The 19053-nt window shown below is 37.0% G+C and overlaps 1 protein-coding gene across 2 annotated transcripts in view; it reads right to left on the bottom strand.

Annotated features, from left to right (window-relative positions):
- Positions 1–19053, bottom strand: part of LOC106170776 (gonadotropin-releasing hormone receptor) — a 44175-nt gene that overhangs the window by 12519 nt on the left and 12603 nt on the right. The window contains exons 3-4 of one of the 2 annotated variants that reach the window (XM_087006876.1): positions 4979–5365; positions 4059–4408 (exon numbers count right to left, since the gene is read on the bottom strand). In XM_087006876.1, coding sequence (XP_086863002.1) covers positions 4059–4376 — 318 coding nt within the window. In that variant the 5' untranslated portion in view covers positions 4377–4408; positions 4979–5365. Of the gene's footprint in view, positions 1–4058; positions 5366–19053 lie in introns of both variants that reach the window. The other variant, XM_087006871.1, reaches the window with a different exon arrangement.

Below are 19053 nucleotides of genomic sequence, written 5' to 3'. Positions count from 1 at the left end.
GTTTTTCGTTGCACGTTATTTTAGAAAACATTCAGTCAGCTAAACATTCAGTCAGTATCATTTTTGAGAATGAACGACGCACGTGTTTCGATAACGACCACTAAAAGTAGCTGGGGTTAACTTAATTGTTTCATCATCTTAAACACAGCTGCAGTTGAATCGTTGTTTGGGACACGGTATATCTCAAAATGTTAAAAACGAGGCGAGTGCATGTCGCCTTGCTTTGACCTGCCAAAATATCAGATTTCTTTTATCATTTCGAAATACATGTAGCAACAAGGTATTATCCAGTGCAGGAAGTAGTAAAGCTAAGTATACCATAACAATCCTTTAATCGGGGGATGTGAAATAGAGAATAAATGTACTTTTTTGATTCAATGTCGAAGATAATTGCGCGATACCACAATCTTGCTTATGTGGGTTTCTTCAGTGTTGGGTTTTTCTTTTTCTCGTTTTATAAGAAAAACATAAGTCTGATGTTGAGTGGATCGGGTAATACAAATGACGGGCCAAGAAGTATTAAAATATATAATCTCTGCATTTCACTTACTAGCAAACAGTCTTTCCTCAAGCACCGGGGGAATATAGCTTGACATCTAAGCGCTAATACCGCGAGGCATTATGAAATACACCAAGCAACTAGTCAATAACATGTGGTTTAATCATTTAAAAAACAGATACCACCAAAGGATTTGGTCGTATCGTATTCGTCAATGCGGTTGTTGGTTGCATGAAAAAACAAGGCATTCGTACTTTTCTCGGGGGATGGTTACTTAAGTGCTGTTAATTTAAAGAATCCTTCATACTTTAGTTTAAAATCCCATTCTTCGATTAAATAACTTGCACCATGATAACAACGGTCTAATAATTGTAACTCATATTACCGCCAGGTGAGCGATAGGAAAATTTAAAATACCAAAAGCGGAAGTGTAATTGAGTCTCATGGAAACTGCCATCAGTAACTTATGATTATAAATTTATAATACTGATAATTATTTGATCAGAAGTAACTCTGAAACACAGAAAATCACTATTTCTGAGTAAGCCGAAAGAGATTTAGTTAGACCTTTGTCATCCTTTGAAGATCCAAAGAAAACCAACAATTAATATAAAATCTTCCATCAAATATATTTCAAGAATGACCCGTTATCTTGACACAGCATTTCTTTTTCAAATCGACTTTTGAATACTTATAATGGATTCAGATCCGTTTATAGGCTTATTATGGAATTTATTACATGTAAACCGCTATTGCAGCTCGATCGGGTGGAAAAAGAAGCAAGAAACAACCATTCTAAATGGCTAACAGCCAGATATGTTAGTTTGCCCTTTTCACGGTTAAATGGGCTTTGATCCTCACAATGTGAGTGTGCACACTGCGTGCAGCACTAGTAACTGGATCTAGATACATGTAGCTATATTGCAAGGTTGAAATAGCTACATAATTTGCAAAGAAGTTCAGCAAACGGCAAATGAGAATGCCTCTATACTCTGTTCAAGGACGGTTACAAAAATTAGCATTCATGAGCAAAGTTGTAACCTACCTGGATGCCAGAGATAGCATTGTGAAACAATATTTAGCCAGGTTGAACACTATTCTCAAAGATAAAGACTTACAAATAGCCATCAAAGGGTTTGATTTAGAATGACATTTTCCATAAAAATTATGATATGTTTAAAGGAACCATGCTGAAAGGATTTGATAAAATAGACACCATTATAAAGGTTTGATCAAATAGAGAAGCAGTAACCTGAGAATCCTTATGTAAATTTTCTTTACATTAAAGGTAACAAAACAAGGCTCAGGTTTAACATGTATGTATTTATAGACCACAAGAATCAAATACCGACTTCTGATACTTTAAGTGAATTTTGCCGGCATGTATTTTAATATATCGCGTAACAGGTTATTGATTACAGGTAACGTCTCTACTTCCAGGGCGAAAGAACACTCAATCTAGATCAGCTAGCTATGAAAACATGGGAGTCATAACCAACAGCGTGAAATCCCCTCGGGTGGGCAATTGGTCGAGTCACTTTTGCAGTAAAATATCATGTCTGATATAGATAAATGGGTTTTTGAAATAAGTATTTTAATTAATAAGCACTTGTAGACGATCTTGCAACAGAAAACACTATGGGGGAGCATTGCATGTTATCCGATATGCTGTTTTTTTTTAAATTTCAACACAAATTAATGAATTCGCACGCACTTTATATCTCTTTACTTTCTTCATCCATCTATGCTCTATACTGCAGCCGGAAATTTCAATAATCTGCTAACGCATTTATCATCCTTAGTGCAATGTGCTAAATTACTATACAGTTAAACGGCGAAAGTCACACGCAAATCATATATTCATCAAGGTCCTGTGAACATGTCAAATGAATTTTAGTCCTGAGAAATGCAATCGACCCTTGGGAAAACATAAGCATCCTCTCAATGCGACAGTTTCTGTTTTGAACTGATTGCCTTTTTTAATGCCCTTGACGTTAACAGAAATTGGACTTGATATGTTTTCTTTTATCCGTACATTTACACCATACTGGAATTGTACAAAACTAAATAATTATTATAATAGATTGACTGTCAGATACACAGAAATACTTGTAGTTATCCAACTTTTGAGTACACTGAAAAAGGCCTTAAAAGTGAGATTAACAATCAATAAACGCCACCGGGTGGACTGTGCCGCCAATTTTCTCTCTCAAAAGGTAGACTAGGGTATTAAACTAAAGCCATTACCATTGCCTCGCTTATGTTGTTCATAACAAATGTGAATTTGTCGCTATTGTATCATACCCTGGCATAGAAGCCAAAAAAGTAAATCCCAAAAAGTAAATAAATAAATAAATAAATAAATAAATAAATAATATCAGTCTATACCAGAAAAGTATTGTGATAAATATCTTAGCATTAACATTGGCACTGCGATCTAATCACCACAGTGCTGCGTCACAGTGCAAATGCCCTGGAGGAATTTTAACGCGCGTTCCGGGAACATTTGTAATTGCTTTCACACATTTGTGTGCTGCGATATAGGTTAAAAGGATAATTACTTTATTTGCTACTAAAACATATATTCTCACCTACTAGCGAGACGCGACGTGATGTTGATTAAACATCTAGTGAATCGATCTATCTCCGTTATCACAAGTACGTATCAGTGTACACATGACGGAGGATAACGCGCCCATTTCCTCTTCACTGTCTCCAAATCCACATCACATAAAACGAATAAAAGTCCATCTCATATTTGTTGGGAGTCTGGATATGTTCATGCATCACTTATTGCAATGTATATTGCTTCTAATCTCATCAGTATGGAATGAGGAGCAATGGCAGCTGTGGAATGTTGACGCAACCCTGCGTACAGCTTAATGTTAGATTTATGTTTTGTTAGATGACAAGTGTGTTTTGGGTTGTTTGCTCCTGTTTCTGTATTGCACCATGTGGATCACTTAAGATTAACAAGACGATTCCTGGGATTGAGAGAAGACATTTCAACACAGTTCAAAGGATATCCATGAATGCATAATTGATATATTCATCAAATTTCAACCTTTTGCTTATCAAACCACCTATTCGTACGTATTTTGTTTATCAAACCAGCTGTACACTTTATAGCACTGTTAGAACTACAAATATCATCAGCGACATTAAACTGAGGAAAGGCTTGAGATATTACGAACATTCCTCTTTTGTATTCAAATGCCGACTAAACGATTCCATGGACCGGAATGCAAATGCAGGCTACGTCAATTAATTAAATTTGTCATATTATTATGTCAGTTCTTTAAAACCTTGTCGTTTCGAATTCTTGCAGAATAGTCCTAGCAGCATTGTAGTTTCGATTGGTATTATTTGCATGCGTCCAATGGTATGTATTGAATATTATTATATATTCAAAATACCAGGTATAGGATAGATCCGTGCACAAGATTTTGTTGCAAGAAAAGAAAACCAGTATGGGAATATGATTATCATTCACCAAGTATTAGGCAAGTAAAACGTTTCTTATGTCCAAGAGCAAGTGGTGAGAAGCAAATACACTTACCTGCGGGATACTGAATAAGGCACTAAGGATCCAGGCGACAATTATCATGGCTCTCACTCGGTCTGGGGCTCTGTTTCTTCTTAGGGGGTCCAAAATCGCACAGCATCTATCTAAACTGATAATCACTACCGTATATGTAGACAGATAAAAACCAAAGACCTCCAGATATTTCATGAGTTTACACATAAATGTCCCTGCCAGCCACTGAACTGTAATAGTCCAGGTCATTTCTGTCACCATTACAAAAAAAGAAACCATCAGGTCAGCCGACGCAAGTAAAAATACTAACGTGTTGATCGTAGATTTCCGTCTCCGCATCCTATACACTTGTACCAATGTCAGCGTGTTTCCTACAACCGAGATGAGAAGAAAAATACCGAATAATATAGTTTTGATCAGAGACATGCGATTGAAAGAAGGAATGGATGGGCGATCATAATCCCCATAGGTGCTATTGTTCCACCTTGCAGACATGTTGTCATTTGAACTGTTCTGAGACAACAGAAAGTGTACACCTGAACTATTTAGCATGGAATGCGAGACATTGAAATTTATGGAAGGTGTCGTCAGAAAATGCGGTTTCTCCGTACTGAAGCTCCATTCAGCGTCCTCCAAAGAGTTCCCCTTCATTATCATTAAGTTCCACTGCAATGCAAATGTTTTCATTAATCGTAAATCAATTATATGCTTTCATGTAAATGCCGAGAACCATCAGCTTAGATCCGGTCTGATGGTGCTAATATACAAACCAGATGTATATCAAAATCGATTCCGTGATCAGTGTCAAAAACGTGTCCCGCATGTGAAGAGCAAACCACTGGAGTCGTACCTTTTGACTTTTACGTTCTCTTTAGGCTTCTTGTTAAGTCACAACTTAATGAAAGCAAAACATTTTCCAGATTGTCAAATCGCTGACTTACCAAGAAGCTTCCTCAATCTAATGCTCTTTGTCTCTGTCACTTAGACAGGCAACTAGAAAAGAAAGCCAGTGTTTCCGGAGCCTTTCGAAGAAAAGAGATGAGCGCAGCTTTCCAGGTTAAGCCCGAGGAGTGAATGATTACCACTGTGAAGTATATGTTCATACACCTGATAAAGGTACTAATAAGCAGGATCAACAATCCTTCTTAATAATTTCAATCACATAATACGTGACTTTTCACAACTGTCCATTGATTATATAAACGTCCTTATTGCCTGCTTCAAGTGTCCGAAACAATATTTCACCAAGCGTCAGGTCCTGGCCGCCGTCATCTTCGAGCACAAGGTTTCAAATAACGCTCTTGCTTGTCTGGTTTCAGTACGCAGATCTGAAAAGAACATAAGAGCTAAAGATACATCACAAAAAGGCGGTCGTAAGGTGAGATCAATCATTGAAATTAATGGGAATTGGACGCTTTGCTTGAACTCAAAGCCATGGAGGTTCACAGCGGTAATCAGCAATAGCGGAGATGTATTTTTTCACGAGAGCTTTGTTTCATCTCTTTGAGTATGAGATAAAGAAGGCGTTTTAGCCCCATTAAGATACATTCATAATCGGTATAGCCATCAATAATTTTGTGTCGAACTTGCTATAGCGGCCTATGTTAGAAAGTACTTTCATCGAAATGTAAACTTACTTCAATCTGTGAGTGCTACTTGAGTTCTCTGTAGCGGACCAAGCTCTTTGTCTTCCCTGGGCATTTCATTACTTTTCATAGGTAGTAACGTTTATGCTTGATTTAAGAAAAGCTTATGTTTTCGAAGGTAAAAATGCTTGTTTGTTTTAATAATCTAGTGAATGAGCCAAAATGGAGGGAGTTTAGCTACAAATTAGCGCCCTATTACTAACATAAGCCATGTATAACATGTTATAACTGCATTAGTTGTTAAACTACGTCGGGATTAGAGATCAAGAACTGAAGCTGATGATGGCGAGAAAAGGCAAGGCCATCAATTCCGATGAGAATTTCGAAAGAAGTTTGCGAAATGATCCAAACTCGTTTAGATTGTTTTAAAAGAATGGGAAAGATGACGTTAGCAGCAGGGTATGCATGTTATGAAATAGCTAAATATAGGACAAAAGCAATCAGAGAGTAGCACAAAAGGGCACTATTGTAATAAATGGGAAAAAGTATCTAGTATGTAACCAAAATTAGAATCCGTTATCGGTCCCGATGTATCGATTATCCTACGACGTCGATGTGTTCAAAGCGATTCTACAATGCATTAAAACAAAAGTGCAAAGATACGTGAAAGTATATTAATGACAACCATATTTTGGTTCAATGAAGACAACGATGGAATAAATGCCCAAAACGGTTTGTCAGAATGTTTTCAAAACGATTAAATCAAAAACATTGTCGTTCACTTGTCAACCCAATTTTGTTATTACACATGATTAACGGTCAGTTGTACATTGTCTTTGCAGCGATTTGCTGGCCCTTAATTTTGTAACCAAGGTTTGTAAAAATGACTAGTTAAAAGAAAATTTTTTAAGTACTGATGTGAAGACGTAGAAAGCCTGGCATGGATCTTAAGCTTAAAACAATACCCACGGAACGGATTGTAGCTTTATATAGGCGAGAAAGATTTTTCTGGAAGAAATGTTGATGGAAAACAGTGTAATTCAAAACCCTTTTAAAAAATATTTTAAAACTTGTGTTATTGTAGATGTACGTACTGTTTATTGCCCGGTCAACATACCTGAATAAGTACAGAAATAACAATAACAGACACGTTTTCATTAAAATTTACAGATCTCTTCTTTTCAATAAAAACATTCATTATTTGAGGCACTTGTTAAAAATATAAAACATTTTGCACGAATGCACAAACGAGGTGACAGCACCGAAGGAACACCTGAATAAATTAAATAAACATGCCCGTCATATGTTGAAATAAAACCATGAATTGCAGCCATAACTTGTAAGGATTCTATTCTGTAATTAACCCCGTATTTGGTAAACTTAAGTGACCTCACCGAACAAATGCGGTACATATGTGAAGGGAAATGTTTGCCAAAAGTCTTTCATTTCACGTGAATATATTTCTTTTTGCAGTATTTTATGCCAATATTATACACTGTACTAGTATCGATATGCTGTAGATATCGCTACAGGCAACTAATTTCCCTTTATCGTTGTGAGCAGATTAACACCCGACTCATCAACCTGAAAACTGCTGCAATTACCGTAGGTAACTGATATCAAAACTTTCCATGCGTGTACGATGCTAAACAGTTACTGCGTAAACTTGGATTGGAGATAACTTTTTCTGACTTGAATGTACAACTGTACAGGCACAACGCTAAACATTAACAGTGTTCGTACTTTTAAGTAAACTTGGATTGGAAATAACTTTCTGTTTTGATATTGACAATTCGAATAAATTTTCGCTATTTTGCTTATGAAAATTTATTTGGCTTTTTTCTGCAAGAACACCGGTTGCTCGGAGGTAGAAGCAATTTGTTGCTATAGAAACCATGGACCATAATTGTTTTGTGTGTGACGGATATTACGATAGTCGGTGGAGCGTCTTTATAGCATGCATTTTTATGAAAGCTCTTAATACATTGATCATTGGCATTACTATACAAATGCCCCATCTACTCATGATTCCTTTGAATGAGAATGTTATCGCATGTACCATAAAGCATACCTTTTAGGCGAACGTATTCCCATGAAAAACAGAGCTGTTGCTGTGATTTATATTTCACGAGCGTCGTCACGTAAACAAGAAATTTTACATATCTCCTCCCTTCTTGGCATTTCCCTCTCACTCAACAAATTAGCTTGGTGTAGCATTACGTGTATTGCTTTCCACAGATATGAACGTGTATTCAGTATCAGAGATTCAATGTAAGGCGGTACGGGTCGACTCAAACAATGAGTAGGAGTAGAAAAACAGGATAACAGTATCTGGGTAAAAATACTTTAAGACGGTTTGATCAGACAATCCATAAAACGACCATTTAGCGTCTGTTTGCACTAACAATTATCGGTGCAATCCATCACCTTAACCACATCTAAGGTCCCATGAGAACCGTGGTATAACATTAAGACAGAAAAATTGTTTTTGTTTCCTTTTTATTTCAGTCTGCTTAATACACAACACAATTGTGCCAATGTCTACTCGTGTAATTACCATTTTTTTTAGTAATGCATTAACTACCCTAACAACCTTAGTAATAACAGCACAAAGATAGCTAACGCTCAATTGCTGAATAGCCGGCTTATGTAATGTTCAACATAACTGTGAATTTTGTAACAAACATTACGAGTCAGAGAATTTGGCCAGATGACAGTACAACGCCAGGTTCCCCTCAGAATTGTCGGGTAACGTCTGAGGGATACCGCCGTTCTGTGCACAAACAATCTGGCAGCCAAACATAACAGGGTTCGTCACCAATAGGCTATGTGCCAAAGAAGCCATAGCATCAGATGCTGGAGACGGATCATTTAGACGGATGAATCTCGTTTTTGCGTTTAATGATGATGATGAAATAGAATCTGGTGCAGGATAAACATCCGCAACCCACCGGTTCAGGACAAGTTAGAGTTGTGGAGAGGAGTCTACAGAGAGAACGGGCGAACCATGCCCCGACGATGTTTACTTGTGGTTGACCACCATGGTGGAAATATCCCTTATTATTGAAAAACTGCTCATCAGTTTTTGAGAATTACTGTAGTTCAATGTGGAAGCGTTGTACTTTCTAATAAATGGGTTAAATTAGGGTATTTTCTTCGATGCCAATAAAACTTTAATATGCATAAATTGTGCCCTAAGCACCGACGCTATTATTTTCAAGTTTTCATTATGATGTCAACTCCATGACCTTCTTTAATGTTTTACTAAGTCTTATAACATAAGACACCACGAAAAATGATGTAGTTAAAACGAGACGTTGAAAAAACGAGACTGCCTATATGCTAAATTTGTTTAAATAGCGCAACTCGGTATTACTAGTTCAATGATAAAAGTACACCTGTTGGAGCAGATAAGACTCAGTCGTACTCATAAAGGTCTTATAAATAGATCATCACAACATAAACCGTTATAGCCTTTTGAAAATATTCTTTTGAAAACCGGATGCTTACTACCGGTAACACTGTAACCCATCTCATTGTGACGCGGCGCACAACCAAACAGTGCACTAACACCGACATGCCAGGAAGTAAATAACAAGCCATTATTTAAAGGAATGTACTTGTACATGTACTACTGCGTCCACACTCCTTTAAAGTGTGCAATCAAGATCGCAATGCACATCATAACGAGCAGTGAATCAAAATATGTATGAGCTTTGCCTCAGCCTTCTCCATTAACAAACAATCGTTCTTCGCTAATACAATTCAGTCATGAACTTTCTGAGTGGTATGATAAGTTTTTTTGGAAATCCGTACCTACGAGTAACTGTCACCACCTAACAATACACCTTTAAAAAACACCCAAGCAATCTTAAGTGCCATTCCAATGATACGTGAAAAATAGAGTAGCGCGAGAGTTAATCTATATTATCATAGCAGATCCCCGAAGTCTCCGTTTCACGTCTTCTCCCAAACTACAAAGATCTGTTGACTACTGTGGTGCTAGCAATATCTTAGGGCAGTGGGAAGATAGTGGTCATTGTTTGAATTTGATGATAACTGTTAAAAGTATACTTTGAAGGCATTTTTGTAGCCTTCGGCAATTTCCGTAAAGCTTCGGCATGTGTGACGGGTATCATATACCGTATGCTTTAGTCCTGAAAATGACATAACTATCACCACATGCTGTTTCACCACAATAGCAAGTGCATGTATTCACAGCTTCAATATCCCATGGACAATGTCAATCGCCCTATACCTATTTCAAGCTTCGATTGATTTAAGATAAAATATACATGTACAGCATATATGTTAGCAAAAACCATTCCTCTCGTTTTGAAGCAAGAGAGTTATGCTCTTAGGCCTTCCCTTTAATCTTATCAGAAGTGCCGTTAGATCCTAGCGCTCTCTGCTTTAGTACTGAAAATGACATAACTATCACCACATGCTGTTACACCACAACTGAAACTCATAAGACTAATGATCTGTACCCTCATTGGTAAAAAGTGTTGATTCCAATACCCGGAGACGATCCGTAAATTGTGCCCATCCAAAAGGTTTTATTTCTTGATAATACAATTAGTGCTTGTCTATTATTTTCCGTGAGATACCGGCACTATAGAAAATGCACATGTTGTACAGTATTGTACCAGTATAGTACCTCGTTAATGATTGTTGAAAGATGATTTGTTTAAATGATCACCATTAACGAAAATGAAGAACATCAGAGCTGACGTCGACTTAGGCTGCAATTAAACGAACTTTAAAGAGGTTTGGAAGAGAATGGGGTCATAAATAATGGCAGAGTAGCGAGTGAAGTGCGGCAGCGATTTTCGTGTGTATCGGGCGGCTAAGTGCTCATTGAATTTGGTGCACTCAATATAGCACAGTGCCGGGGTCATATTTAATGACACATTTGGGACAAAGAAAACCAAAACTCATACTCTTACATACTCCATGCACATCATTTTGAGTGCCTTGTGTGTTCTGGTAAAAGACACAAAAAGTCTGGGCTCCGTATCTCGAAAGGTTCGCTATGTTGCGCACGTGCGCAAGTGTCTCGATTCCATGACCGATTCTATTTCGAGATACGGGGCCATGAGATCGAGACGCTTGTGCACGTGCGCACGTGCGCAACATAGCGAATCTTTCAAGATACGGAGCCCAGGATTCTCTTACCAACATGTACTCAACGCACATGTACTCAGTACTCAACGCACTTTTGGGTTTTCTTCAAAAAGAGATACCTGATAAACGGCGTTGAGGTAGATGCAATGTACAATGTATAATGTCTTGGCTGCCAGTGACCCTTTTCTGCCACTAAGATTATCTTTCGCAGATAGTGGTTGCTACCATCAGCTAATGTGAAAGTCACGTTATCAATTCTCCCACTTGCATGGATATTTTCCACAAACATAAATCTTTACTCAGGAATTAATCACTGTACTCTTCAGGTTTTCTTTCAACACAGCATGATCGAATGGTCCAATTTTTTGATGAATCGGAAGACGATGCTTTTTGTTATCATTTTTCTGAAAGTATGACTTGCTACCATATAATTTGCAACATACACGTTTAAATGAAAAATCTCGATTAAAACCCTTTTGATAAATGCGCGAAGAACACATTTAAAAAATGTATATTATTATTAAATAATCTGGCAACTTATAAATAAGATAAATATATACCAGCACATTGGATGGCTAAATACATATACACTGTACGTGTATACAAGCATATTGCTTGTTTCCATTATATGCCTGGTTGTTATGGATCTCTTTAATCCTGATTCGCTGTCATCTCTCGGAAACGAGCACTCATAATTGTAATAGAAAAAAAAACAAATAAATACGTCTTTCAAAAATACTTTCTTTTATTTAAAAAAAAAAATTTAGATTGAGATTTCCAGTAACGCATATAAACCACTTCAACTAGTTTCTGATACGATTAAAATAAAGTCGACATGCCAAGTCATAAACCAAATTAATCTGTTGTTCAGCAAAAAAAAAAAAAAAAAAAAAAAAAAAAAAAAAAAAAAAAAAAAAAAAAACTTTAGGGCTGCATCTTCTTCAAAATGTTGGTGGAAAATTGACCTTTTTCTTTGTCCCTCCAGTTTATAAAGGTCCGCATAATCATCACTGTCACTCCCATGTATGGATGCGCGCGTAATTGCATACTTATTCAGATGTCACAGGGCCATATTAATAGCACAGAAAGAAAGCAGAAAATATCCGTTCAAATATCATTTTTCGGAAAATATGAAACGATGCCGTTTGGCACCGGTATTTCTCAGTGGTATGCTATTTAAAACGATATCTTTTCCGCCCACAGCCGCTTTTGTTACTGTGTCACCAGAGGACCAAATTAACTATAAGTGACTTGACTATTTGTTGTCTGACACTGTCGCCTGTCATTTGTCAAAGGAAGCAGTTAAATGTTTATCAGCACGTGGGAGTGAAGATAGAAAAGAGAGGTTTTAATAAAGGCTTTAGTTTACTTATATCGATAGACAATCAATTGGCTCTTCTTTGTCTAGTTCTAGCCTACGCGGGATGCTTCTTCTTGTCCCTACGCGTCATTTACATGTTGAAATATACAGACTCGCTGAAGCCACAGTCGAGGCTTTTTTAAGGTAATAAATGACAATAATAGCGTCAGGGTCACACTGAGGAATGTATATGTATTGTAATCCTAAAAAAAATCTCAATCTGCCAACTGTTTGCAGAAGTCACAGGTTATAGAGAGAATTATAGTTGCAATAGTTGCAATCAAACGTCTTCTTCAAAATGTCAAAACTAAACATTTTTTATCTCTTCAGGAAGTCCTGAACACATCCTGAGGCTTCAAACAATATTCTGTGACATCATGGACATATTCATGACAAATCACCGGATATTAAGTTAGCAATGTTTTTTTATGCTTTAAGCCATATGGCTACATGTATAACTAGCATTTATAAATCGATTACAATTTAATACTGATTGAAAATTAATACCAAATAAATCTGAAAATTCAACAGACACCCAACTCTAAAACTGTAAAGTTTGATGTTTTCAGCGCAATAGGCTGACCTTTGTCTAAAGAAAAAAATTTCACACTTAAGTTCCCCAGACGAATTACTTTTTTGCCCGAAACAAACGTTAGAGCTTTCTGGTCACAAGTTACAGTATAGTTACCCACATTCCCAAAGCGACAGCTCACTTTGGTTAATAGGGTTATTGAAAGAGATGGAACTCTATTATGACCGATACCTTTACTAATTGGAACAAGATGCTGTCCTTTGCTTGAACCTGTTTAATGAGATCGGATATATATAGGTGAAGAGGTGGGACGATGAGTCTGACAATTATCATCAGTTTGTTTTTTACTTTCTAGCATCCTAAAATAATTTGTTCCGTTAAATTGATTGTTAAGTTTGTTTTTTTTTTAAACAATGAAAATAATCTTTGTGGACTCCAAAATTGATTAACTTTATCATGAATATGCAAATATTAAGCTTCACACAACCTGCTCATGTCAGACAGACTCTGTCTATCAATTACTGTCATTATAATTCTTTTTTCTTTTAAAACTCTTCAAAATGTTCTCTATAACGGTGCTTTCAAAACACGCTCTAGATAGAAGTACATATTGCTAGAGACGTTACGAAACAGCGCAATATAACAGAATACGACGTATAGAAGGCCTAATCAATAACCGAGACAGAAACCTTAAAGCCATTAGTCTGATAATGACCGAGTTGGTGAGTTGCTCATGTTTTTAGACGACAGTTGTGATTAGCAATCCAGTGTTCAGAAAAAAAAAAAGAAAAAGGCTGACTTCCTTATCACAAATGGTTAAACGGATCAACAAGACGAAGCAGTAGATATATTGAATTGCCCCGAATCCGTGAATTTGCTATGGCATTTTTATCAATCCTGTAGGTGTATGATTGGCCGTTGGTTTACTAGATGTGAACTCTACTGGTACTTAAGGTAGATCGGTCGTTACATGTTCCAACGTTCGAATTTTTAAAAAAATTTTTTTGTTTGAAGAGACACCCAAGTACATTAAAAATTTGCAAAAAAAATTGGGGGTCACCGACCAAATAAGAGAACTACGCCCAGATATGTTACACCCTGCATATCGCACTAGTCCCCATTCAAATCAATGGGAAAATGGGTATTTTTTCACTAAAGCATTATTTTTTATGACTTTCTGACGTTTGAATTTTTTAAAAAAACTTTTTGTGTAAAGAAGCTTCCAAGTACATTTAAATTTTGCAAAAAAAATTGGGGGTCACCGACCAAATAAGAGAACTACGCCAAGTTGAAGCGCATTACACCCTGCGTGACGCACTAATCCCCATTCAAATCAATGGGAAAATGGGTGTTTTTTCACTAAAGCATTATTTTTTATGATTTCTTGTTTTGTGTGTGTGTGGAGAGACATCTAAGTACATTTAAAAATTTCATTATGTTTAACAGTTAAAGTGAGTATACTCAGCTATTTTCAGATTTGTCATACTGATGAGGTGTAAGCCATTAACTTTACAACAAAATTATTGAAGAGAGTAATAAGGGAAATACTCATGCATATGAAAATAGTTTATTGTTGTCGCTGTTATAACATGAACGTGACATCGTAAACACTGTGTTGTCAAGTAAAATGAAGCGTCTGATACAAAGTATCAAATGCGGCATTCACGTGCTTGCTTGCGGTGCGTTCAGTACACTTTGTTTACACTGACAAGTCAAGGTCAGAAGTGCACAATTTTTCTGTATAATATAACGCAGTTTCAATTTTGATTAGTGAATTTTCTTCAAGCTGTATGGCCATTTTCTGAACATTTGTATAAGCTACGAAATATTCCTCAGCCCAAATTTCTCTAAGTCCAAATGAGTGGCGTTACGACGCACTTCCGGTTTTCGTCGAAATCTAAGCTACGGTATGCAGCACATTCAGGGCGTTCTACCTCAAAATGTACGCAGCCGCTTTGATTGGAATTTACAACACTTATTCTTTACATGATATAGCACCTACTGCATAATTTGTGAGCTTTAGCTGTCATACATTTTCTAGTGCCAAATCAAATTGGAGATGGAGCTATTCCGACGATTTCTTGAAGGGCAAGTCTATGAACGTGCTACAGTTGTCGTATAGAATCATAGTCGACAAACGTTGTTGAAAATCTGTATCGATCATACAGAGTTACATACAAGTTGATAATGTGTGTTTATCTTATAGATAACTGTTTTATTCCCTCAAATTGATAAAACAGACCAAAGTGTCGTTAGAGACGATTGACGATGCGCTGAAATTGCGCAAATCGTCAAATTACGTAACGACCGATCTACCTTAATAAGTTTCCGTGCGTTGTAGAAATATAAACAATGAGTAAGGGTGATCACCAGCATGCCCCTTGGTCTTCTGAAATGCTTAACAAGAAAACATTTAGTAAAAAAATGTAAACTCCGTGTTCAAAATGTGTAAAAGTAATATTTTTTTTATATCTATATGTCCTGCAAAACTACATATAGCTACAGTACCAGGGTATTTATGACTAAGGTAGCTGCACATTCCCTTGGTTCTGCAAGTTATCTGCTATTAAAAGTGCTCTGTGTGAACCGACAATCTCATCATGCAACCTGTAATTGTTCCTAAGGTGCCCCCTATCAAATGATAGTCCAGTGACTCCCAGATCTTTCTTTATTTGATCTGGTTCAGATTTTCATTGATGACTACCATGGCACCAATGTGGTATCCACTCCAAATACTGACGCTGTCTATGACCCTAGTCACTTTAGACGCGTCACTCGCTTCGTCGTACATGTAGACCTCTTCAGGATATCTGTAAACTCTGTTTTGACTAGTTTAGCGGTACAGGTGAAATCTGACCTCAATAAAGAAAGTTAAGCGGTTTCAGTGTTCTACCCAGAAACGATCATGGTCCTCAATTCATTAGACAAAGAGACGACGCTGTTTTGCTGTTTACAATGACTTCCTCAGAGGTCATGTGGTATTCTAACCTGCTAAAACCAGTTTGGTGTCCACTAAGGGCCTTGAAAAAACGCGTTTTAGTGGAAATTTGCCCTCATTCTGAACGGACTGGGTGGTTTTTGTCTAGCATATCAGGAAAGACAGTGAGTCTTGTATCCTGATGGTAACATTTTGATCCATTGGGTGTGACCTCATTTTACGCACTGCAAAACCGACCGCTTGCATGCAACTTTTCAAATTCGATATAGCATGAACATCACGGATTAAATATGTTTAAGTGTATTTGATGAGCACAAGAACAGCATTAAAAAGACAAGAGAATGTACTAGTATACAAATAATTTTTCTTAAGTGGTAAAACTATATCTAAAGTTGCTTTAAAATGTGCATGCAACTTTATTCATCTCACCTGCTTTTAAAATGGTTATGTTCCATCTTTCGTGAAATTTGTTGTGAATGAGAATGTCAAATCATTGACGCCCGATGTTTGCAAATCAGTTGCATGCATGGAGGTTTTTATTTGCGATTGCATGTATGTACTTACACACGCATTTACTGTAAAGTGCCCCAAAATTAGAAAATATCTTTTCCATTGTGGTTTGGATGGCTTATGTTTGTGAAAGTGCCATTAGATATAATGTCATTTCATGCGTAGCACAGTGTTTTATTGTTCACTAAGTAAATTAGAAAAAATGATAATAATTGGAAATAAACTTCATCATTACAGCATGATATTAAAAATATCGATGAAAACAATACAATCATACATCCCAGGAAAGCTGAATCTTTGGCACACCAAAACTCCGAAGTTCCGATGATGCTAGGTCTACCAATTCTCAAAGTTTCAACTTACTCACTCTTTTGGTGTAGGACAAGATAGCGGGAATTACAAACGCTCGGACGGACGGATGGACGTAATGACTGACGGACAGGTGTGATAACATGTCTCCCGACATGTCCCAAAGGTGCGGGTTCATATTTTGGAAGAATTAAGGCAGTCAATGCAACTTCAGTTAAAATTCTTGATGCTTCCTGTCGATATATTGGTAGATATATGAGCATTTCAAGACACCCAATAAACTAAAGTGATTGAGAATGATTTGTCACAGCAATCTGTCAAAAATAAGTTTTTAGTTAAGATTGACATATGAAATTAGTCACACCCAAAGGGGCTGTCACACTACAGTGTATGTCACTAAAGGTACTGTCACACTATAGCTTTTACGGCTCCGTCACACATAGCGTAAGTATCGGTAATTTTTCTCATACGTTGAGGCCATACGCAAGGTGTGACAGTGCCTTTAGCACTAACCGTTCTAACGTATGAGAAAAAATATTCAGACGAAGACAAATGCAAGAGGTTCGTTGAACTTACGTCGTATAAGAGCGCATTCTCAACGAATTAAGCCAGGCTTTACAAAGCCGCAGGGACGACGTGTGGGGAGGCGGAGAGACTATTAAAAGATTAGGCGGTTTTTCTTTCATGTACGTCCGCCATTTTTAGGTCACCGGCTTTGTAAAGCCTGGCTTAATTCGTTGAGAATGCGCTCTAAGTACGTTTACGCAGAGGCGGATAAATGTTTTGGCATGTTCAATTGTTTTTCAACGTAGAGCAGTGTAGGAGCATAAGTAACCCTTAAGCTTCAGATGCGCTAGGCATACAAAGAACCGCTAAATATATGTTAACCTAACAGTACGTTCCTCAAACGGTTGTCGGTGTATGGCGAGCGTATGCATAACGTGATACTGACTGTATGAGTACCGTAGATGAGCGCATGAGTAACGTATCTGTGGTGCTTCACTGCTTTGTTGACAATTTTGAACTGCCAACTGGATGGTACAAAACGGCTATCTTGAACAACTGTGATGAAGATGTGGAAGGTATACGTTAGGCTAAATTCGCTTATATACACTAGGGTACATTAGTATACGCCAGGCAAAAGTTTACATGTCTATTAAAAATTGAGATGTAACTATAGCACGGTAGTAGGCCCTACTATACAATTCTTCCTAGTCATTAAATATAAATCTCAATCGCGGAAGAGAAGCCAAAGTAATAAATTTAAATAAAGAATGTTTACCCTTTTTTAAGCGGACAAAAATGGGGACTCAGTGACGATTGTAAAATTGTAAAAATACTTTGGCCTCATTATTGTCATTTGGCTAGTTTGATCTCGAACACAATTATGTATTCAAGTATAGTGAAGAGTGAACAGAACATTTAGCCTTGGTCTATGTATGCTAACTCACAAATGGCAATTGATATTTGTTTATTTTCTATAAGATACCTTTGTTAATTGCATTTTATTATTTCTTGATTGACGCCCAACTTCTTAGCACACAGCAATGTTTGAAAAGTTTCCTTAACCAGCAATCTAACCATCAGTTATACCATTCTTGCAAACACAAACACAAACCTTAACTCAGAAAGCAATCTATTTTAATATGCAGGAAAGCATAGCATTTGCGTCAAAGTGAAGAGATCCCAAGAAGAAAAATGAAATATCTTGCTCGTTTATGACACACTCGCTACTGTTTCTCCTTTCATTCATATTAGAACAACATTAAAATGTCAGTATTGCCAAAATGCCCAAGAACCCACCCCCCCACCCCCACCCCCCCACCCACACACCAAAAATGTAATTTAGCACTTTCAGGTTCACTTTACTACATACATAACAGATGAACGTGGATAGAAAAATTTTTAGCCATGATCTACAAAGCATAATCTCTGAAGACAGACCACTCAGAGCATTTAACCATTATAGTGGTTACATCGATAATGGGACTCCGAAGCCGTGGGGAAATGTTTTTGTCACTATTTCCCACATTTGAAAAGTAACAGAAACAGAAGGTCACAATTAGATCCAACCTTTCAGTATGTTTAAACAGTGCTGCCACTAAGCGGCAATGCCACTGCCTTTAATGCCAGGCAGTCCGTGTGACACAGATCGTGTTCCAAGGTTTCAAAAACCTTCGGGATCACGGAGCAGAACATGGTCATGCAGTTATGTACTGCCTTCTACATATAATATCGAACAATACTTAGGTTAAAATGAAATAGTTAAAAAGGGATAAAATATGAAGCCAAGGGATGACCAGAAAAATTGCATAAATGAAGAATTGAAAGTCGACATCCAATTTACCTCATCAAGATAACGACACGGAACTGATCCCTTGAAAGGCAGTCTGTTTGAATGGACAATGTACTATTGATTAAAAAGCATTTCTTAATCCAGAGGTTATAATTGATAATAATCCTTTATGTGCTACATCGGCATTTCAAAACACGTTTCGAATAAAACTATGGAGATAGAAAACTAGTATTCATTTCGTCTTAGGGCAATTGTAGGGAAAATCTAATGACTGTTTATCATTCTTTTATTTTTAAAAAAATTGTATCTTTTTTATACGTACGGTAAGTGCCTTGATATTGGTTATCAAAAACCACCG

The sequence above is a fragment of the Lingula anatina genome, chromosome 1, assembly GCF_051362555.1.
Source record: "Lingula anatina isolate TDL-2025a chromosome 1, LinAna3.0, whole genome shotgun sequence".
Taxonomy (NCBI): domain Eukaryota; kingdom Metazoa; phylum Brachiopoda; class Lingulata; order Lingulida; family Lingulidae; genus Lingula; species Lingula anatina.
The sequence above is the reverse complement of the archived record's forward strand: the minus strand, read 5'-3'. Positions and strand labels throughout refer to the sequence as shown.